Below are 24,321 nucleotides of genomic sequence, written 5' to 3' on the forward strand. Positions count from 1 at the left end.
GTTTAAAGTGCTGGTTAGAGTGGTATAAAAAAAATCAAATATCTCTTTTTGCAGAACCTCTGCTGAGTTGGTTGGATTAGGGAGTTTTCCTTCAGCAGTTCTCTTTATGCCAGCAGCTCTGTGAAAATGATTTGGGAAAAGAGAGGTTCTCCTGACAGCTCCCGTCTTGAGCTGTTCAAAAACACTAGCCACTTTATTGGTGACATAAAACCAATGCGTGGTTACTGCTGCTCTTGTCTGCTGCTGCGCTGGATGATTGATACTCCAGCTACTGAAGCTTATGACTGACATGGGAACACCTGGAGAAGGGCTCTCCTGCTAACCACACACAGTAAATTAAAGTGTTAAGCGGCAGACTGCTGCCCTCCAGGCTTCTGTAAGTGTATACCTGCAGCTTATATCCTGTAATAATGTCTGCACTTCACGCTCCATTTGCACACTGCTATTGTCTAAAATTATTTAATCACAGATATTGAGAAACACTTGATTTTAATGAGCATGCCAGCACTTTGTCTTTAGACCAAAACAGTTGGGTTTAACTCAACACTCACTTTTAGAAATGGTGCTTCTGTTGTATAAACATTAAAAAAAAGCTTTAAGGAGACTGAAAGCCCTAACCTACTAGGTCTTTGTCTGGCTGTCAATACTGTCTTTGTGTAAAGCCGGGCATACACTGGGCGATTTTAAGCTGACTGTATAAAAGTGGTAGCAGAATAGAGATTCACAATATGGAATGTCCAATATTTCAATATTTCCAAACTCATTTTAGTTGATACTGATGTTGATATTGACATTTAAACACCTTTTTACCTCCGCCAAGAGGGTTATGTGATCGGCAGCATTTGTTTGTTAGTTTGTTCGTTAGTTTGTTAGTTTGTTAGCAACATAGCTCAAAAACCTATGGACGAATTTTGATGAAATTTTCAGGAAATGTCAAAAATGGCATAAGGAAGAACTGATTTTGGGAGTGATCTGGACCACCGTATGGATATAGGCATGTTTCAAAGGATTCTTTACTATTGGGAGATAGGGCTAATGGCGGAGGTCTGCGCTCTCTGAGTGCTTTTCTAGTTTTATTTGTAAAGAACACCAATTTCCTCCTGTGCTAGAATTAGGCTGTTATTACATGTGACAGCCAAAATTGTCAGAACTGTTCATATCTGCTGATAGGATTATCAACTTTTCAAGCTAATATCTGCTGATACTGGTACGATGCCAATAATGCTGTGCATCACTAGGTAGTATTTCAGCTCGCACTGTACAACTGAATCGTTGAAATGAGCAACATGCTAACACTTTAAGATCTAATAGTCAGGCAAAGCCTGAGCTCTCGCACCCTGTGAGTTAAAATCAGAATGGACAGTTGACAAATTTCTGTAAAATTTCCTTTGAAAACTCTAATAGACGGTGGTAGAAGTCATTCTTTTTTGTGTTTCAGGTTTAACAACTAACAAGCTTATCATAACCAAAAATCCTTGTCAGCTTGAGGTCTGCAGATGATAGGAGGGGTGCCCTGACACTTTGCACAACCACAGTCAGAAAAAAAAAAAGCCCTGAAGTTGGGGAATGGGCTTATGGCTCTGCTCTCACAGTGCAAGTGCCCACTGGAACAACTATTCAGTTGTGCCCTCCTGTACAGCACAACAAACAACGCATGATTAGACTGAAATTCTGTCAGTCATACAACTTGCAAGGATAACACGGTGTAACCCAGCCTTAGATTTTGGTATGTTGTGACAGCGCACCTACCCCACAGTGAAGAACTGCCTCATCTCTTGCCGCCGTGAGCGCATCATCTGCTTGTACTCTCCGATGCGTAGTTTTTTTCCATCGATAATGCAGGTCCTCTTAGGCCGAGGCTTGTACTTGTAGTTTGGGTACTTTTCTAGATGGAGCTTACTAAGACGGGCCTGCTCCTCGTAATATGGCTGCTTGTCCTGGTTGGACATGGACTTCCACCGTGAACCTATCCAACACAAACGGGGTTCAGACTCAATAATTTGAACACATGCATTGTCAAAATGTTTGATGCTTTGCTACTTTTTGATACCAAGTGATTACAAACATTGCAGTCTGTATTATTTTAATGATTGAAAGCCTTGAAAAGTATCAAAAATGTTGAAAAAAAAAACATTGATAAAAGAGCTGCTTGGGAATGTGCAGACACAAACTCCTACACACCATCTCCATAGCATAAATACAGATGTTGCCAATGTGTATGTGTAATTTAGACAGTGTGCTGGAGTTTTCCTGCAGTTTCTAATGTTTGAAACAAATATTACCAAAATCTGGGTGCCTAAGACTGATGTTTGTTTTTTTGTTGGTGTGTGGTCGTTAAAACAGGTATCAATATTATATGGTTGTGGTATCATAACAACCCCACATGCTGGAGAAAACCTGTCTAAATCTGTTTTCCTGCATGGACATAGATTTCTTGCAGCCGTCTACACAACAGCCTTATTTGTTTTATCATGAGCACCACCAAAAAACGCTGTCCTAGTAAATGATTATTTTAGCTTTATCTAATGAGCCTTTATCTTAAAATTATTCAACATCTGATAACACAAATCAGAAAGTTTTCACTTCAGTTCCATTACAGAAAAATCCAGTACTGAATTACACTTTAACTGGTGGAGTCAAATCATAACCTTAAATTAAATGGTGCTGTCTAATTGAAGATGTTTTCTTGCAAATCCATGTTGTGTCCTCCCATACAGCGCATGCACATTATCCTTGACGAGGTGCATGCTTGGATGTCAGACAGTAAGGAACAACATGCGTGTGTAGTAAATACTGCAGCTCTGTGAATCGTCCTGCTAGGTGGTGGATGACAGCACTTTTAACAGTTCTGATGAATGGACTCCAATGCTGAGGGGACAAGACCCATTTAGCCTCTGTCATTTTTCATGACAAACACTTATGGTAGCGATGGGCTATAAATCCATCTCTGCACTGAGGGGACTTGATACACGGTGGCCTATGAGATAATGCAGCTTCCCCTCTTAGATACTGGGGCTGTAAACCCATATCTGGATGAACAAAACATGTGCTGGAAATTAAAGTGAGAGAAATCAGTTTTACTTTTGCACAGAGCAATTCTTCTTCTTAATAGTGTGTCATGGAAGAATCTGTTGGATTTATTCTTTTGAAATGGCTGCATGTACTTTATTTACCATGTATAATAAAACTCAGAATTCTTGCAGGTGGCTTTAAAACACAGTTATTGTCTTAGGCAAGTAACACTGAAGTATTTCTGGAAAAATGCAATGATTTGAAGTATCTTACCCAAAATCTTGCTTATGTTGGAATTGTGCATGTCAGGGAAAGCCTGGAGAATCTTGCGCCGCTCATCTTTGGCCCACACCATGAACGCATTCATGGGCCTTTTAATGTGTGGCTCGTTGTTGTTTCTCCCTCGGGACTCCCTGAAGACTCGCGCCTCTGTAGATCCAGTGCCTCCTGTTGGCCAACAATAATAGGGTTGGGGTTTATCTGCAGAGCCATTTACCTCCTTGGACCCTGGAATAGCCAGAGCAGGCACAGGAAGAGAGAGCGAGGCAGGACATTGATTAAATGACGAGCCAAGTTTAAACTCTCCTTCATCTACCGTCATCATGAATATTGTTTCAGATGAGTGCAGAGTGATAGATGCTTTTAACTTTGACTCACTCTTTTTGAAATAAGAAGCAAGCCTTTTGACTACAGTGGCAGTTAAATATTTTGTCTCCACTTTTCTTATATACGTTTCAACTAACATGAATAGGGTCCAAACAGTGTAAGAGTGCCAGCATAAATAACAAATACGGGACTTGAGGCAGTCACTAATAAACAAAGTCAAAGAAGGAAAGTTCCAAACTTTGTGAACTTTTAATAAAGTGTTGAGCCAAAGTACAGCTTAACACATATATGCACAAATAAATCTAGGCACACCATTCCTCTGCTTTCTCTCTTTTTCCTTCCTTCCTCTTTCTCAATCTTTCTCCTTCAAGCATACACACACACTTAAACACACACACATAAACAAACAAACCAAGCGCACACTGGCGACGAGAGGCCGTGTCGATTCTGCAAAGTGCCGTTTCTCAATCAGGGCATTCACAATCAGCATAAGAGAGTTTCTCTCAGTATTAAACTGTACATCAGACTGATAATGATTTCTGTTTGCATGCGCATTTGCTTCCTTTTATATGTAAGATGTGAAAGAATTAAATAAAAGCAATATGAATATTTAAACAAACAAAAACATGTTGATAAACAAGACTTGAAAAATAAGACAAAAAAAGCCTTCCATATGCTACGATACATCTTTAATGATCTCAAATCTGGAAAAGAAAGCTCGGGATGACTCATGCATATTTCATCATCCACATGTGAAGCCTTCTCATTAGACCGTTCCTCTAGCTGCCTTGGCACGCGTTACCTGGGGTTTGATTTCTATTATTATTTCAGTTGATAAACAAAATCAAACTCTTAATGAGTAATGGAGAGCTGTGCAGAGGCATTAATTTCAAATCCTCAGAAACCTTGCTGAGGATGCTGCTGCACCATTTTCAGCCTCAAGAGTGTCAGTGTCTTCACTTTGAAACTGTGTGTCTTTTTTCAGATAGTATTGTAGGAGATAAGTAGCATGACTTTACGTAGTCACATTCACAGCTAATGCTCTGAGGGAGCATACATCCAACTCCAGTACAACAGCGAGGGCTGTGTGGTAGAAGTTGGTTTTGATTTGTGCTTTTTGAATTCCAGCTGGGGGGAAAAACAGTTTCACACCATACAAAAGCCCCCAGAATTTATTTTAATTAGCTCTTGTTTGACTCACAAAAGCAGCATTTATAATCAACAGGGTTTCTTAAATCAGGGAGGCCAAGACAGCAGTTTAAAACTTCTGCACTCACTAAAAAAATGTGAAACCTTGCAATACATTATTTTTAGACCTATTTACAAATATAAAATATTTCAAACGTTAAAAAGTTGTTTTAAAACAAGAAAAGGAAAGGCATATTTGGATGTCAATTTATTAAGAATAATTTGAAATTATTATATATTAGGGAAAACATTTGGAGTACAATAATATTGTGTCATATAAATTATAACTTTAATAATTGTAATTTTAATGCAGCCTGCACCTATAGAGAAAGAATAATGTTTAAATCCCAGTCTTTTAACTCAGTAATACAACCCTGGGTAAAATACTAAATCTGAAACGTGAGAGGATGTTTTACTTAATCAACATCTTTTTAAACACTTCTAGCCACCATGCCTTTTCCTGTGTGTTTGCTTTTCCCTCCCAGAATGCTGCAGGCCCCTTAAGCCATCACCAATCCAGAAATAATACACTACCTTTGCTGCCACCCGGCCCCACAGTACGTTAATTTCATTTAGCATGCACTCACTGTACAGGATGAATTGATTTCACTTTGTTTGGTTTTGACAACCATGTTTATTGTGCAATGAAATGTGGTGTGGCGGAGGGCTGACAGTATCCATCAACGCGGGGCAATCTGCTGACTGCCGGGGCCAGATGAAGGTATTCATTAGCTCAGGAGCGCAGCGCTCACTCAGACACGACAGCCAGTGTCTGCACCCCGGGATCGCTCGCTGTAATTTACGATGCCTCCCGTGCCATTACTCTATCACTGACACTGATTCAGCAATTTATATACTGGTGTGCATGCATACGGGCAGAGGTGAGCTTCTTACGGGGAGGGGGGACAAAACAAGCGCCTGCCATCAGCTCGTGCCACATCCATAGTTAGCCAGGAAACCAGCCATGGGACCTGGTTCACTGGAGGGGAGCCAGATGAAGCATAGTTTTTTATTCACATGAAAGCACATAGAAAAGTGCCTGTCTGCTCTGCTGGATGTTACAGAGGTGTTTAAATGAACAACACAGTAGAAAAAAACTAATTTATTAAGATATAAGACTAATTCAGACATGAGGGTACAGCTAGAAACTAAGACCTCCCCAGTCAGGCGCCTTTTAACCTGAAATAATAATAAAATCTTCATAATATTAAAGTGAAATGACTTAATCAGGGACATCCTGTATATTAGCCCACTATCTATGCAAATTCCTAGAAACTGCTGCATCCAATTTACTGCAACATTGTTTCCATCTTTTCACTGAAAATCACAACACTGCTCTGACATTTGGCAAATGAGCATTAACTTTTTTTTCCAGGAGGTGCAGGACATTTAGGAATCAGTTAGTTAGGTGTGTGATTGTGTAAATAAACACAGATGTTTATAAGTGACAGAGGCGGCCCCCCTGGGTGGTAGTTGGGGGAGGCAGGGGGGTGAAACAGAGGGAGCGCTGCTTAATAGAATTTATTGTGATTCATGAGGCCTGCAGCTCAAGTGTGACAGAGCGATATGAGAATCCCCTTTTAATTTGTCTCCTGGAAACACTGCTGATGAGCAGCATGAATTACAGTGAGAAAGGAGGATTTTGCTTGTTCGAGGGGAGGGTGTATGCAAAATGAAGAAGGGAGAGCAAATAAGGATGAAGAAAAAATAGAAAGCCTGTCACACCTGTGAGGTGCAGGCTCAGACTTGACCATGCACCAAGCCAGAGGGTAGCACTGCCCCCGCCAGCCCCTCTCCTCCCCCCTCTTCTTCTTCTCCTTACTCATCTTTGTTCTGCAGGCAGACACATAATGTCACCCAGGAATCCACTCAAGAGGATGAGCCTCAGTGAGCAGGCAACAATCACGCAAACCTGCCAAGCCCTCCCTGTTGGGATCAAATCTAACACCTCTCACTGAAGGCATTTACTGCTGACAATAGAGCCTCTCCCTCGGAGCAGGATCAGGCTGGCTTAATGTGTGCGGACGGACAGGACACAGAGCTCTGAGCCTCTGTTGTAGCCTGAGCTCATAGCAGGCTAATTAAACCATTACAAATTACAAGTGATATAAGCCCTTTTTGAACATGTCAATCCTTTTTTCCTTCAAGATAGGATGTGTGAGTGTGTTATTGTGTGAGTGAAGGCACATGGGAACTTGGGAACAAACAGCCAACCTGTTTGAACATGCAGGCTGTGGCTTTTACTTTTGTCTTCTTTATCCGCTCTTAAAGCTAAAAGAGGAGTTTAATCTTTGACAACATCACAGAAACAAAACCACACGGGAATTTGTCCTATCAGGGGATAAGTTCAATTTGCTGACTTTAAAAAAGGATCTCTCTTATTGATTGTGTCAGGCCATTCAGCTATTGTTGTTGTGACTTGATAAATCATCATGTCTGAGCTTTCTTCTTGTAAAACTCCTGAGTTACAAAAGCCCAAGTTTGATTCCCACGGCCTCGCAGTGGAGGAAAAACAAAAACAAAAACCTCTTTAAACAATCAGCTCGTATGAAACTTCATAACAGCTTCAAGCTACCAATGCAAGAATCCCCTCACTGATGATCTGTAACAGCAATGCAACGCTGCTGTTCTTCTCATCCTAGTCCATGAGGACTTAGTCAAAGACACTGCCTGGCTAAAGCCTAATCTGTTCTCACTCTATAGTTGATATTATCACACTGGGTGTTAAGATTAATTCTGTTTCCTGCCTCCACACATCTCTCAGCAACTTCTTTGTTCCCTGCAAACCCTCCGTGATGGGGGTGTTTAAGACAAACACACAACCTCAGCTACACAGGAGCTCCATACTGCCACATGTGAATGGACAAAGGGGGCCTGGCTGGGCTGAGGCCTTTGTGGTATCTGGTAATGTTTACGTCAGAGCTTTAAAAGACCTAATGAATTTGTGGTGGGTTTCGTGCATCAGGGCCCATGGCTTTATAAAATGAAGGAAATGCTATCTAATTCCATTCCTTCTCCGCTCTTTTTCCAAGTCGTTAGGGCTTTGGTTGCTGCATGCTTTGCAAATATTAGCTCAAGCAACCTAAAGCTTTCTGCAAGCTGCTGTGATGACAGAAGCTTGCTGTACACCGGGCCTGCTCCGTGTGGCTGCTCTGTTCTGGAGAGAAAGCTGCTACACACCGAGAGGCTTTCATACCCCATGTAAGGGTGGGGAGGTGCACCCAGTAATTTTCCTTTTTTAGGAGAACAGCCAAACTATTTGTAGTGCGTTTTGAGTTACTGAACAAAAGTGTTATTAATTACAGAAATGTTTTTTTCATGGGTGTCACACTAATCCCATTCATGACTTTATTTATAAATGTTTGAAAGTATTAGTTTAAGGTTCAGATGTCTGTTTTAAAGCTGGATAATGGGTTCAAAAACCAAAATATTATTATTGAATTGTTGAGATACCTAGAGGCAAACATTATTTTGCTTAAAAAAAAAAAGCTTAATGTGTACTGTGATTTTCATCATGTAAGTGGCACTCCAAAATTTGAAACTTTTTAAACAAAATTCAGCTCTATTGCACTATGACATCTACATCACCTTTAACCTTCAACTCAACCAAATCAGTGTGTTCTAGATGAACAAAGAGAGAGCTAATTAACTGTGATTACATACTGTATGTTTTGAGGTATGCCAGAGAGTTAAGCCTCGACAGAAAATCCTCACAACAAGGATTTCACGAGTAAACATGTTCTCAGAAGAGTAAACACTGTGTGGTTCACATCATAAAATCCTGCTTCACATCATTCAGCCGTGTGTGTGTTTTTCTGCTGCTGAAGCTGAAGCAGACGGACAGATATATTTGTGGTGAAGGAGAAGAAATGCTAACTGTGTGTTTTGAGTTATGTGTGCTGCCCTGGCTCCCAGCCATCTCCCCCCCTGGGAAGAGGACCTCTCCTCTCCTCTAACCTCTGCCTGCTCCTAATCCATAGCCCACTGGGAACACTGATGTGAGGCGTCTGGCGCAAGCCTTTCCCTCGGCCCTATGCGGGACTTAAAAGGACACAACTGCCTTGGTGCGCGCTCTTTTTCGTCCTGACTCCATAGTAGCCACAGAGGGAAGGTTCCCACTGGGAGAATGAGCACTGGAAGCAACATCTGCATGGAGTCAGACGGGTGGGATGGGATCTACTGCTGTGGCTCACATGGGAAACATGTCAATGAGTCTGCTAAGTGCACCTCTAATTCTCATCCTTAGGATTGGGTGTGATGTGAAAGTAGGCATAAGTAAAGACAACATTTGCTTTGGTGTTGGTAAACATTTTTATGGGAAGTGAGAAAGATCTTTAAGAAAAACATCTATGAGAGTCAATAATCCAGATTTTCTTTTCTTAAAACTTATGGGAAATGTGTCTAAGATCTATTTAAAGCTGTTGATGGGTTACATTGTCCTGAGAAATATCTATCCTTCTGCCTTGAGACCGTTAGAGGCATCAAAGATGAGTCAGAACCATTTTCCTCTTTGCTCTGTCTCTGAAGTGCCATGGAAACTACCACAAATATTTATGTCAGACAAACACTGGAGCATTGAGGTACTCCTTGCTCCTGTGTAGAAGCCAGCACCACAAAGGGAGATGACGCTTTGTCACTCTGGTGCAACTCGAATTTACACCCCTGTGCCCGGGACCTCAAACATGCACAACAGCAACAGGAGCCGAGCTTGGAAAAAAGCCAACTTTGTCCTCAGGCACCCTTGTCCTTCGTTCACCTATGTGTGAAAACCTCAGAGCCTCAGCTCATTTCAGACGGCATTCACCCCTCAACCCCCACTTCTCTCCTACACACGTACAAGCTTCTGCACACACCTTCACAAACCACTTTCACATCCACAGCTGAGACACACAGCCACACTCTGAGGCCGGCTTTGTCAGCCATCAAAACACCTTTTGCCTTTCAACCGAGAATATTTGCCGGCCAAGCTCATTGAAAGACTTTTTTTTAGAAAGGCCAGAGTTGAAAAAGAGTGAAGTACTGAGGGAAAAGACATTTATATTTCCTTTACTCTCTAGACCTGCAATTCAAGAATGTAAATGTGCCAAACTGTACCTTTTAATCCTGAAGGAGACAAACTATAGGGTATTTCAATAAGCACACTGTTCTTTTTAACACATTTTCTAAATACCTTTTCAGAATTATAATAATATTGCTCGTTCAAACAATGAATTGACAAATTGATGTTAACTCTTTGTGGCTGTGTAAAAAGAGTAAGAGGCAATATCTCTTTTCAGATTTTTGTTTTTTTTAATATATACTTTGCCGTTTAATGGTTTAAATTATCTTTGGGCTGGGCTGATCTGGCCCAAATTGAAAAGGTTTAAAAGTGACTGGTGTGCCTTGAGTGAAATCTAGGTATGCTGTGGGAGTTCACAGTCATGCATGATTACTACAACTATACGACTTAAGATACTTTTCCATGTGTTTGCATGTGTCTACAAATAATCATTGTAACAATTGTATTTTTTGGAAATTTCAATCCCATAAAGAATCAAAATATTTAATATTAGACAAGCTCTTAGATAACTAAAAAGATTATCTGTGGTATTTCTGGTATTTTCTAACTGTGCCTTTATGTCATGTCTACATGTTTTGGATAATTTGGTGTAAAAATGGCTAATATGAGAAAAAATGTGTTTGTAATTGCTGATGGTCAACAGATATTAATCCACAACTGTATATAAGGCTGATGTGGCTGATATGTACATTGCAAAAACTAATTCAAACTAAGCGTGTATTTGACTAATCTAGTGGGCCCCAAATGCTGAAGTGAGGCATGTCTGGGTGTGCGGTTTGAATTTTAAAAGCCAAACATCATTACAACTACACAGCGACTAGAGATTCTGTAGGACATGTTGAAGAGGGGATTTTGCATGCATATGAAGATGGCGTGCCTTGATCTTCATGTGTCTTTGGCTAAAAATGTTTGAAAATCACTGATGTAGGGAAACAAATCCCTTTGACGCTGATTTAAAAAAAACTTGTGACTTGTGATTTTCTTCGGGTTGTAAGGGAACAAAAATTCTAGTAGGCAATTACAATAGTGCATGGAAAAAAGGAAGAAAGAAACCCAAATTTGGCTTACCGTCTAGATCTTCCGGCCTGGTGAGGTCAATAACTCTGTGACCAATCTTTCCTTCTTCGCCCAGCTTGCTGAGGTGGTGCCCAATGCCCTCAAAATGCGCCCTCTCCTACAGGGAAATACAAACAGTCAGGTGCATGAACAAACACATATACACTTTTTTCTTAACAGTGATAGAATCATAAAAATAACCCCATCAGGAATCTGAAATTTTGAAAAGAAAAAAAGTGTCTTTGATAAATGGAGGTTCTTTTGAAGAGCTGCTCTTTTGACATGAGCTGGATGTAGCTTTTTCCTCTCTCATCTCTCTATTCAGCAGCTGCTATAATGGATGACAGGAGGCAGCGAGACAGTGAGGGCCAGGGGTGCTGTAAATAGATTTACAGAAGGATACTTTGTGATCCGAGGCACACAATGGGGCCGTGGCCCTCTTTGCAGCGCTCAGATTTTCCTCTGTAATCTTCTCCTTACATCCTCCCTTGCAGTCTGCAGCGCCCAGAGCTCAGCGCCCATCATTTATTCAGAGTTCATGCTTTAGAGAACACACCGTGTTTTCCCGTTTGTCATGTCGCTTTGTGCTCAGATTAAACTTGGCATCATGTTGTACTTGACGCACAATGAAACCCTGTCATTCAGCGCTCCGTGACAATATTAAATGTCATGTCCGTGTGCATTTACAGAATAAAATAACAGCTTTCGGGGGGTCTCTGAATAGTTGCTGCACATTACACTTAATGTATTATGCAAGGGAAGAGTGCCGACTGCTGCTGGCTCCATTGTTGAATGACCTACTTCCTCAGTGAATACACAGGGCATTAGCAAAGGGCTGTCTTCCTCTCTAAAGACTCAACTAGGAGATGGACACTTTGACTCTGCATGATACAAATAATCTCTCCCCCCCTAGGTTTTGCCTGGATGACACTAAAAGCAGGCATGTTGCCACCATTCAGAAAAAAAGCATTTGTTTTACTCCCAGGGTGAGCATTCAATCTCTGCCAGAGATGTACTGTCTGCTCTGACCTCTGCCTCTTCCTTTTCTAAACATGCCTATCACATGGGTCTGGATAGACACGCAGGTAGAGTTTCTACACAATGCTAACAGCTCCCCTGCCACACACCCTGACTCCAGCACACACATTAAACTTTTAGCCCCTTCTTTGTAATGCATTGTACCGTTTTGTTGTGTTTTCCCCTTTTTCCCAATGGGGGGTTTGTGTTTACAGGAGAAGGTGCTGAAAAATTAAGCAGACCTAAGTGTTTTAAGTGAAAATACTCAGTTTTGTGGCTGAATGTGATTTTTTTTTTTTTTTTGTCGTGTTTTCAAAGCAGAAGCCATAAGCAATTACACAAATTTCTAACTGAAAAATTAAAGAAAGAAGAAATCTAGACATCCAATTCCTTTTTCTTTCTTTAATGTTTTTTTTTTTCCTTGAGGGTTAAAAAACGATGACAGGATGAAAGATGGGGATAGTTCAAGTCCATTTGAGGCTTTTCACAGTATTTTGATTTGCCTCATGCTTTTATTTATTCAAGAACTATTCTTTCAAAGAAAGGACTGTGAGAGACAGAAAAGAGCTCTGCAATTTACCATCATACTTGAAGAAGCTGTCATTATTTATGACCAGCTGAGTGATTCTGATATACAATTAGCCACTACCTGCTTATAGCCTGTGATTAGGGCCTGTCTATGTGACGGCCCTTTACTTAAGTGTTTTCTAATTATGACATATGTGCTGGACCCTGCTGGGCAAGAGGATGCTTTGTAAAGAGAAGATGGAGTGTGGGGGCCTTTCTCTGTTTCAGTCTGCGTAAAGGAACACAGAATGGTATTCATCACCCAGCTACATTATTGCTATTAATGAAAGAAGCTAGCAGCCCGATGACAAAGTGACTGATGTGCGATTAGCTGGAGGGGCAATGGTGCTGCTTCAGATGCTGTGTGGACTGTCCAGTAGGAAGGCACGGCGCAAGCCTGTGTGTCTGTAATAAAGTAGTCATCTCGTCCCTCTTCTGCGCTTCGGTGGTCCCTCCTTTTCAATCAAGACCTCTTATAAACTCATGATCATTAAGCATCATGTTGGGCTGAGGAGGAGGGAGAACCGGGGCCATCCATCAATGAGTTTCATTAATAACTTGCTCAGTGTTGAACTTCTCTCTCCAGCGCACAAGTCATGAGATTAGTGAACATTAGTGCATTAGACAGCCGGGATCGAGACTGAATGAGACTCTTGTTCTTTGAGGTCGCATCACTTCATTTGACATATAAAGGATCATAAGCCTTTTGTAGTTCACCAGAAAAAAAAAAAAATGCACATACAGTATGGACTGACTCAGAACAGTGTGCAAACTATACAATTCTGCTCGGGGGTGTCTAAAAATGGGCAAAATTTATTCCGGTCTCAAAATATTCACATATAGAATGAAGGGAGAGATTTTTTTAACTGTGTTTCTGTGTATTACCAAGAGACATAAGGCATGTAGTTCAGCCCAACTTTCACTCACAACCAGTTTATTGTAAGTTGCAAGCATCCACCAAGATGTAAAAAACATAATAGCATACATGAACATGTGGACAATGGTGGCAGTTGTCATAATCTTACCTTTAAAAAACAGTGGTATACTGGTGAGTAATTTATCTGGTTTGTTTAAGAATATGCTTGTATTACAGACATGTGTCAAGTCCAGGTGGACAATGTGACCAGAGGTGAACTTCACCATTAGGCAAAGGAAGGCAACTGCCTAGGGCCCGGGGTTACCATGTCTAGGTAAACTGCTTGTTTACTTTTGGCTGAAAGCGCAGCTGTGCCAGTAGCAGATCTGCTGTCTCTATGTAGAAAAACACAACAAAAACCTACATCTAAGTAAGTGTATGTCCAATTTCTTGTCAAGAATATGTCATTTCATTTTAAGACCCATTTGTTGGACAAGTCCAGATAAAAATCCGATTTCAAGTTAGGAAAAACATAAAATGAGGCCCATTATTCTTTTTCTAAGAAAAAAATATCTGCCAGTAGGCACACTGAAATAATAAAGACAGAGCAACTAATTTCAAGACCATCAACAGGTACATTTTGCATGCTCCTTATGCAGATATCTTGTTTTTCAGCAATGCAGGCCTTGTTGCACTTTTGTGTCTTGGTTTAAGATTTTATTCGAGCTTGTCTGGTGAAAGTGGCTTAAAATACATGTTATATTTTCTACGTGGAATTAGACAAATGCACGCTTAGATTTGCAGTGAAAACAGATGGTGCTATAAAGAGGCACACAGCTGCACAGAAACTGCATGCTGCTGACTTTGCTGAAACACCAAGAAAATCATCACACACGAAGACAATTTAAAACATTTTACCACCTAGGAGCCCTGCCAAAATAGACTTCTTCCTATTTACCGGTGGAACTTTTAGTCTCAATTTTACGTTAGTCAGTATAAGAGGTATTCACACTCAGTACTCCTTCCACCCTTCTGTTGGCTATGCTAATTAAAATCAGACTATCTGTAAAATATAGCACCACAAATTTTCATAAAATTTTATATACTGAGCTTAATATACTTATTGGTTATAAGTTTGGTAATTTATATCAGCAAATTAGAATCATAGTTGGAATTAGGGCCATAAATTATCTTCACAGCATCATGGTTTTGTTTTAGGGCTTGAAAATATTCAGTGAACTAATGCTGCTTTACTGCCTACGCATCAAGTGCTGTGATAAATTAATGGCACTTTTATTATTTTATAGTGTCATTAAATTTTTACTGATCACTCCGACACAGAGAAGTAGCAAAGGACATGCAGTATCTCGGGAAGCCGGCCATCCTGCCAGGAAGAAAGCGGGAGTGGATGGCTGACATAAAAAAGTATTTATAATGTGCACTACAAGGGAATGATGAAACACATCAAATAGATAAATTTCTTGTTGTTGGGATGCTGGAAAGAGAAAGATAAAGGAAACAGAAGATGTCTCGGTACACATTTTCCCCTCCCACCCTGACCACGACCGCTGGCAAGCAGCCGGTCCCTCCCTCAGATGGCTTCAACATGCAGCTCTCCACCCTGCAACTAAAATTATAGCAATGCACTTGGAGCTGTAGTGGAAAACTGCCACCCACAATAATCTCATGTGTCCTGCTTGTGCCTTTTGCCTTTAAACTTTATTAACACATTTATGTTTGCCCAAATGCATGTGGCTACACAGTGAAGCCATGAGTCAGTGCACTGAAGCTATGAGTCACTGAGGAAGAAAAGCGAGTAGAAAGATGATAGATAGCGGAGTCTGAGCAGCGTCTTGGGCGAGGGAACCCAAAAGAGCCCTTGTCAGTGCTGTAAAGAGAGCTTTAATCTGGCCGGCCACAGAACATGTGCCGGAGGCCTGCTGCTCTGCCCACAGGGTGTATTCTGGGCAGAGGCGGGTGGCTGACGGCCCTGCGCATTGTGCCTCCTCCTGCCCTATATTTAGGCAACGCACTGCCATTCCTAACACTCCTTCACTCGCTCCTTTGTAAATAGCTCCAGGCTATAGGCAAAGCCATATGGTCTGAGATTGCGCAGACAGAGATGAAAGAAAAATAGCCAGAAGAGTAAAGCAGACCTTGGTGTTGATAAGTGAGTAGTTTCTTTTTGGTGATGGCTAAATTTTTTAACCAGGTTAAGAAATAACAAGCTTCTAAATCCAAATACTACTAAATTGATGCTCTTTGAGATTTTCAATAAATATCTGATAAGTCAGTAACAGTTGCTGGATGATATAACACAGTTGTAACTCAGCCTATGGTCAAATGAGGAAAGCTCTTGCAGAATACCAGACTATAAGTCTGTTTTTTGGGGGTCTCTCTGGGGGAAATGATTCAAACTGTCTTCCTGCATGATGATATCAGTTACATTCAGCAAAGTCCAAAACATACAATGATGTTTTGCCCTTTTTAGTACCATCTATCTTCTTCATATAACGTTTGCAATCTAGGTGTAGCTATTAGTACCGTAGCTAAGCTCTCAGCCTACAATAATAATTGTGAAGTGTGGACGCAGAGTCTGCAAATTACACTGCCCTCCTCTGCTGGACACCTCTTGTCTGTAAATGATGAGTCCCTTTTCATCAAATCAGCATTTATTTACTCAACAACAGTATACCACTGTTAACTTAATAATCACCAAATATGGGAGAAAAACTGTTCAGAAGTGAAGCTTGCCAGCATGCAATTCACCATGAATTGGAGGGAGTTTTTAAAGCACGTCAGGTTGGATACAAAATCAGTTACTGGTTTCATTAATAACTGCTGTAATATTCGCCCACACATAGTAAAACTATTCCAGTTTGTATCATTATCAAAACTATTTTGATTACTGTGTAGTACATAATGAAATACACAAGCAGTAAGTAATGTCCAGACAGTATACAATGTAGGTTTGTCAATCAGATAATTGAGTCAACAGGTCAGGACAAAAGACAAAAGAGAAAAAAGGGACCAGGATACATTACTGTCTCCTAGTTTCTCTAAATGTCTGCAACAGAAAAAGCTAAAGGGGCTTAGGAAAAATTTTTTGCTGAGTGATAGGTGGGGATGGTTACTGTGACAGAGAGTGGACTAGAAAAACACAGCTTGCACGAAGGAGCAGGATTTTAGCAGCAGTAAGATAAAATCCTTAACCTCTCTGCGTGTCTGTGTCGATATGTAACTATTGTATGGCTGGATGCATGGGATATCAGAATATATCTGCTTTTGCCATTATATCTACATACTTAAAACACATGATTATGAATTAAGATGTGCCAGTTTTTCTCTAGTGTATGCTAGGAGAATTTACAGCCAATCTAGACTTACGGAAATAGATTATTCAAATTAATAGAACCCAACTATTGTGAGCAAAAGCATATCAAGTGCAACACTAAAGTGACTACAATAATATGATTACAGCTACTTTAAGGCACCAGTAAAAAGAACACTGCCAACTTTTGGGTAGAGAAAATCGAGCTTATAGCATTTTTTCAGGCAGGCCACGGAGTCAAGCACCACCATAATTGAGATCAGCTGATCTCATGCAAGCCCTCATCAGCTTATGGCCAGCTGATTTGCTCTATGCACACTATTGGCTAATTGTTCTCATGCTCCCTTTTTTAAACTGCTCTTGCCAGGCTACACTCTACAAGTTGCTCTTGCAACCCTCCTCCACCCCAGCTCCTCCTTCATTCTGCTTCTGACTTAATCAGTATCATTCTGTTGTCATTGATATCTGCTCTGCTCTCAAGAACAGGTAGTGTTCCTGCTTAATGCAGGGCAGGGGGATCCCAGAACAGCCACAACACCAAACATAAATGATAGCATAAGTGCTAATTCATAATTGCTAATAAAGAAATATTTATAGCTGCAAATCATGTATGTTTCTTGACAACAAGGTCCTGACTGAAATAAGTACAGATTTCATGGTACAGTTTTTCTCAGAGATGTATTTTTGGACTTTTATACTTTTATGTGAGTACACAGCGTATGAAATCAGGGAAAGGGAGTGGAAAACTATTTTTGTAAAGGAGGGGTTAGACTCAAACTCAAGCCGTGTGCTTCAAGATCTATGACCTGACCTGGAGCTTGATCTTACTGTGAGGCCAACTGGCAGCCAAGGCAGTCAGTTTTTACAGTCTCTGTGAGGGATTTCAGTAAATGATTTCTTTGGCCACACAAAAAAATCTATAAAGACGATTACGCTTATAAAACAAGTGGAAAAGTGAGTGGTAAAAATTATGTCCAGCTAGTTTCCAATAAATCAAAGTGAAAGGCAGGTTTAAAAAAAATCCCTGCAATGACACTTTATGGCCATAGGTGCCGCCAAAGTGAAAGAACTAGAACTGGTTGTTACTTTAAAGTGTCAGTAAAAAAGTCTGAGTTAAGTAAGGCTGAACTCTACCAAGCAGTGGCAGAGAGGATTGGACCTATGTTTTCTCAGTCCTATACGTCTTTTTTTTTTTTTTTTTTTTAAACCTTTACAAAAATAGACAAACTTGTCGATGTTTATGTTGTTAAACTAGAGTCTTGACAAAAACTAGATCGTACTGATGATTAACTCATGATTAACCCGACTCAATTTTGTCATCGTGTTAATCATGATTGAAAGCCTAATTATTTTTTATTGGCGACATTAATTCACCAATTGTTTTCCTGGTTGTGTAGATCAAAAGATATGACTCCATGTTAAAAAAGGAATGACTTAAATCGGATGATGTGGGATTAGACTGGCATTCATGCTTTCTAAAACAAGCTGAAACCTGAGTGATTATTTTGGAAGTAATCTCATTTCTTTCTTTCACCATTTTTCCCTCCAAAGTCACCAGTAGCCAACTTGAAGTCATACAAGAGTCTGAGTATTTCTGGGGGTGTATGAATGCATTGTATATACAGTAAATGACATGTTTGGGCCTTTCTTGTGAATTCTGACAGTAACTGCTTTACTTTCTAGGGTCTCTGCACCATAAAATCTGATCTATATTGGAAAGTATTTGATTGCATATGTTTAAAATTGTCATCATAGGAAACTTTGCCAGCTGCAGACCTCTAAACAGCCACTTATGTTTGATAATGTGCTGAAGTGGCTCTGGTTATATCACACACCTGGAATGTGGCGAGTTAAAGGCATTAGCTCTCTGACCACAATACAGAGCTTTGTGTATCAAGTGTCAGTCATCACTCTCTGAGGCTTCTCTTCACAATATGTACCAGCCCTGATGGAGACAAAGACTGCACTTTAACATGGCTGCAACTCCTCACAACTCAGCGCCTCATCTGTTTTGTATTTTTATTGTAACCAGTCGCAGTGTTATTTATAAGTCTGCAGCTTTCCAGTAGTTTGTGCTAGTTTTGAACCATTTAAATGTTAAGTACACCCAGCCATGCGGTAAACCCGCAGCTCCTTTCAAGCTGACTGTTGGTCTCTTTTTACCCTGAGCTCTCCCTTTTGCTAACGCTAATGCAGGCAGCAGCAGAATCAACAGTAGCAGCCCACAAAAGGCTGGCATCTGTTCTATACAAGTCGTCCTCAACATCATACAGAGCAGGGATGGCCAGCTTTTCAGTCCCATTTGTAGTGCCAGGGCATCACCTCATTTGTTTAAAACAGAGGCTAAAAAGTTATTTTATTAAATGAAGGAGCTTTAACTATGGAAAAAAAAACAGAAAATGGTAAGGCAGCCCTTCTCTGGGCCTTGTTCCAATTGTGATTTTATTGTTTGTTTGTAATAAAAGGATATGCTTTCATTATTTAAGTTGAGATGTTTTTTGTAGAGGAAGAACCAACAAAATGTGACCTTTAAGTGCTTATTTGAAATGTCCCTTGAATCTAAACAATTGGTTTCACTTGAAATGTTGGTGCAGCTCCTGTCTGATATTACCTAATCATTTCTTCTCAATAAGAATCAGTCAGAAAACAAAGTCATTTTAAGAGTGTGGTATTTATAACCATCTCACGCTGTCTTCAGTAGTTTCCTATCAACACTGCTCAAATCATTTGTGTTGACATCATTTTGTCCTAGTCCTTACTGATCCACAACTGTTCACTGTTCCTTTGGGAAATGTTGCACTAAGTTGGACTGGAGTCTAGTTCCTTATCAATCCCTTTCAGGTTGTAAACAGCAGGATATTAGGAACTGTAGCATTACAAAAACCCCTTTCACATATGGACAAAAAGCTCAAAAGACTTGTTGGACGCTGGAGCCTTTATGCTTCCTCTGCAACAATACCACAGATTATAAATGGTCCTTTGTGGCCTATTCTTTCCCTCATGCTTTGTTGTATGTGCCTCGTGGTGAGTGCGGTATCACAGGTCTTAGTCACTGTGGCCAGCAGCATTTCTGAGCACCTGCAGCAGGCCAGAAAATCCACCATATAAACTGACAACAGTAGAAAATAATGGAGCCACCACCGCCAAATGACCCTACCAAGATGCTGTGTTGATGTCTTTCTGGGGAGGAGGCGAGACAGAGCAAAGGAGACCTGACCTGGGAGAGGAGCCACGCACTCACACACACATGAACACGTATTATCCAGAGTCACACATGATTCTCTGGCAAACATGAACAATTGGACAAAGCATTAATGTAAGCAATCTTCACAATAGCACTCGCTGGCTACAGCCTCAGTGTCTAGGAGCTGAGCATAATCTAATTTGGATGGGCAAACCCTTGTATGCCAAGGATTTACATTGCAGCCAAAACGCCTTGGTTTGCAATTTCCAAGACAGCAGTCGAAAAGGAGCAGAAAATTGCTTCCAGGGCTGCAGACCAGACAAGATTATATTCAAAGTCTTTGTGAGGGCTTTGCCTGAAAAGAGCCCTGGCATCACACACACATGCACATGTATGTGCACACACACATGCACATAAACACACAGGAGAGACAGTATAACCACTTCAACCAATAGGTTAGGAGTCTGGATTTTGTGGAGCACCAATGTAAGCTCCATTTGAATATTTACAGGCTGAGCTTTGGGAAACGGGAAATGGACAATTGTAGTCATCAATACTGAAGAGAAGAGGTGTGGCGGGGCAGAAAAGGGCAGTTCAATAGGTTAATACACTGGCCTTTCACCTTTTGATTCCAGTTAGGCACATGTCAGCACAAGAATATCTCACACAAGCTACACAAGACATATGCTATGTCTTGTAGGAACTAAAGTAAGAGAAACTGACGTATCAGTGGAGGAACACGTCATACCTGATCATACAGAGGGGTACAATTCTCTAAACAGCAGATTTAGGTCAAATGAATTATCAACCAATGGGCCAATATTTCTTGTGTCATCTCTTGTCTACACTGGCCTTTTCCTAACTGCTTACATTTAAAGTCACCTCAGTCGGATAATATGCAAATATGGTGGGACAGGTTAAGATTGGAAGTCAGACATATATTAATGTAAAGGAATGAACATTTAATAAGCTTTCTTCTACTAAAATGTAAATTGATAGTTAGTAACAAGTCCTTTTACCCATGTGAACACGTCATTTGTTACGACCCTCTAAAACAACCCTCCAGAGAATTTCCTCAATGCCCCTGTCCTAAAAAACAGACATAGCCAGGCCACATGTGAACCAAACATCCAGTATGCCAAACATTGATGAGGGATGCACACCACATTGCAATTTTATAATTTTCTCGGTATAAGCTTTTGAAATACAGACACTGGAAAAGTCTGAAGGAAATATTTTCTATGTAGGCAAACAATGCTGTATCATTCGTGTCTAAATTTAACATTCTCTTACACCATTTTCATTTAGTCAGATTAAATTCAAGAAAGCTATCAGCTGCCTTTAGCGTAATTATTGGAGTTAGAGATAAAAGAAAATGTCTGTTTTAGTTTGAAATCACTAGAAACATGTTTCAAATGGCTATTGCTCAAGCTCATATGGATAATTTAATATTAGTTTATCAGGATTAATGTCCTTCCTTGGGTCCTTCCTGGTACCCGTGTACCAGGGTTGGAATTTGAGCTCTTTGTCTAGTGGCCACTGGCGCTGGTTGATTAAAACATCTATCAGCCGTTTATGTTTTTTAGCTGACACTTAATTCACGCTGACAGTATAACGTGGTATAAGAACATCATTATCAAGACTTACAGTCAGTATTCAAATAATGGACAATCTTATAAATGTTGAAACTACAAAAGAAAACAATGCTTTTAGACTTGTTCATTAAAAGGAAAACATTATTTTTGTTGTTTTAGTCTATGGGTTTGGGGCTGGTTAGAGTCTCCATTGCAGTAGTGTCCCCAAAGGTCGATTTAACTGTAACTAAACCTCAACCAAGACCCAAGATGATTAACCTATTTGAAAAGTACATGAGCTAAAGCCACTAATCAGCCACTAAATTCTGGCATTTTGCTGGTGGTGGGTTCTCATTTCCAAATTAGACAAATATATCGTTAAAGTCCTGGACAATTTGTTTAGGATTTTAAGATTTAAGTGTTACTGGACAATATTTGAACCTGAAGAAACTGACTGCATCTATTTGGAATAACTTCCTGTTTTCATTTGCATCAACATTCAAGACTAAAATTAACTTTGTTCTTCTTAGTGAGAATTTGGCTTGGGCTCTTAACCCATGATACAGCAATAAAAAGGCATCATTTAACATCACAAACTGTAAACATAAAACACTGATTATCTTTAATGATAAATAACATTCTGTCCTTAAAGTTCCAGTGCAAAAATGCATAGAGAAATCATAGTCCATTGCATATCCTGCCCAAACTGCCACTATTTCAGAGTTTCACAGACATAGGGATAAATGTTTTTTTTTTCTTTTTTTTTTTTAAACCTCTTAAGTCTACAAAGGGAAACCCTGAACTTTTTTACCAGAGGGCAGCAGTTCATACTCTGTATGTAGAACTTGGGATGGATCACTGATGATCTTATTGGCCTGCTTAAGAGTTGCTTGTTCAAAAATAGTCTGTGCAGCTGTCCATCACTTTGGATTGTAACTGCAGTGCCAGGTTACTACACCATATTGTGATACTGTACCTGATAAAGCTCTCTAAGGCTGCCAGATAGCACATAATGTGTTTTATTGCAGACAGAAGAGATTAAAATGTGACTTTAATTCCAGTGTCATTCAGCCCTAGTTTTGACCCAGGTTTTTGAGTTCAAGTCCCATAATTCCTCACCCAGCTACCATGATACTTGCCTAATTTTGTCTTTTATGTAAACAGAAAGGGAAAAGAAGTCTTAATGATCACTGTAGTATTTTTTGTATTTAGTATTTTTTCTGTTAAAATGATGGTTCATATAATTGGATTGTTAACGTTAAAGTTAATTTTGGATTTATTGACCATACATTTCATTAGGTCAAAATCATGACAACATGGTAACATGGCTGAGTTTCTGACTGCACCATCTAAGAGCAAATGGAAAGCCAAAGACACTTGGTATTTATTCACCCATGACCCTGAAAAACAGCTTGCCCAAATATAGCTGCAGTGCATAATAAAGGGAAACAATTCAAATGGTTACAGATGGATTCAGATGTAGTGTATTTGACTGAAGGCATACTGGCACATTTGAGGTAAAAGCTTCCACCGGCTTAGGAAGAGATAGTAAATAATGGAACAAAGTAATTGCCCTCCGCAGACAATAATACCTTTAGATAAATATTTCAAAAAGGTAAATTGCAGTAGGGTTGTAAAAGGTTTTATTGTACTGATGGGATATAGTAAAAACAGACAAATAAAAAGACAAGCAAGGAAATATGCTTGTGTAAAGCATGAATATTGTATGTGTCCTCAGGTTAAAGGCTTGTATACTGTTGGACAGAGAGTCTGCTCTACAACACATTCTCCTAGGTCAATGGATAAGCAAGGAGAAAAAGAAGGAGAGAGAGAGAGAAAGAGAGAGAGAGAGAGAGTCCTAGTGCTAAAAGTGAGGAAGGAATGCATTGTACTCTTCAGATACACTTTGTATGAAAAGATGAATTGATCCATCTGTAAGCAGCACTTAGACCCACTCCTTTGCCCGGTCATTACAGTGGGATAAATCAATATTTAATATCCCCATCTAACAGCCACGCTGGATGATTTTAACCTCTCCTTAATCCCATTTATGTTACCTTTCCAGAATCTTCTTCATGTAAGCTCTCACTATGATAAACTTCCAAACAACAGACTGAGAGGGGAGCTATTAAAGACCACACCATATTTATGTCAGGTGAGGCGCTTTCATGAAATATTAATATTCTGAAACTGACCAAAGTGAAAGCTTTTATCTGGGGCATTCAAACCTTTCTACTTCGTTGGCTTGTATCAGCATAAGACTCTCTCTCCTTTCTCGTTCATTTCGGCGCTGAAATACAACCCACTGTTCTTTATTGCGGCCGAAGGATGAAGATGATGGGGCGATTCTTTTAGCTGACTTGATAAAGCACACCTCTCATTTCACACCGTCCTAATAGGGCCAGTGTCATGGAAACTAAGAGGTGACGATATCTCACTATGATTTGCACCAGGCAGAGTCAAGTGTGAGCCCAGCAAAGGTGCCATTCAACAGACCAATAAATGATGTTATAATGAAAACAGACAGATATTACCAGAGGGGATGCTTTTTATTATTAACATTTTGAGGTATGTGTGTAAAGCTTAAATGATATAAGATGTAATACTTAATTTCCACAGGACCTTATTGTAATTATTTTTGGCTATTCACTGTGCTGTCAATACATGGATCCTATCAGAGTGGTAATTTCTTTGATAGTAATTTACTTTATGTCCCTTTTTTTATGGCATATTCACTGCCATAACTCCCATCCACCAAGAGAACCACACTTTTTTGTTCACTTTCAGAGAAAGACACCTTCTCTTCAACAAAAAAGTAGATTGCAAGCAAGAGATAACTGGCATTTTTAAGGTGCTGATTCCTTCAGAGAG

At 40.0% G+C, this 24,321-nt stretch overlaps 1 protein-coding gene and 1 long non-coding RNA gene across 4 annotated transcripts in view; one reads left to right on the forward strand and one right to left on the reverse strand.

The window, feature by feature from the left end:
* Window positions 1-24,321, forward strand: part of LOC121508917 — a 186,870-nt gene that overhangs the window by 159,894 nt on the left and 2,655 nt on the right. The gene's annotated exons all lie outside the window — the stretch shown is intronic.
* sox6 (SRY-box transcription factor 6) overlaps window positions 1-24,321 on the reverse strand; it is a 154,742-nt gene that overhangs the window by 5,382 nt on the left and 125,039 nt on the right. For 2 of the 3 annotated variants that reach the window (XM_041786049.1, XM_041786038.1), the window contains 3 exons: window positions 10,934-11,039; window positions 3,286-3,519; window positions 1,750-1,966 (listed from right to left, as the gene is read on the reverse strand). In XM_041786049.1, the coding sequence (XP_041641983.1) occupies window positions 1,750-1,966; window positions 3,286-3,519; window positions 10,934-11,039 (557 nt within the window). The remainder of the gene's footprint in view (window positions 1-1,749; window positions 1,967-3,285; window positions 3,520-10,933; window positions 11,040-24,321) is intronic. The other variant, XM_041786059.1, reaches the window with a different exon arrangement.

Source organism: Cheilinus undulatus, linkage group 1 (genome assembly GCF_018320785.1).
Source record: "Cheilinus undulatus linkage group 1, ASM1832078v1, whole genome shotgun sequence".
NCBI classification, from domain to species: domain Eukaryota; kingdom Metazoa; phylum Chordata; class Actinopteri; order Labriformes; family Labridae; genus Cheilinus; species Cheilinus undulatus.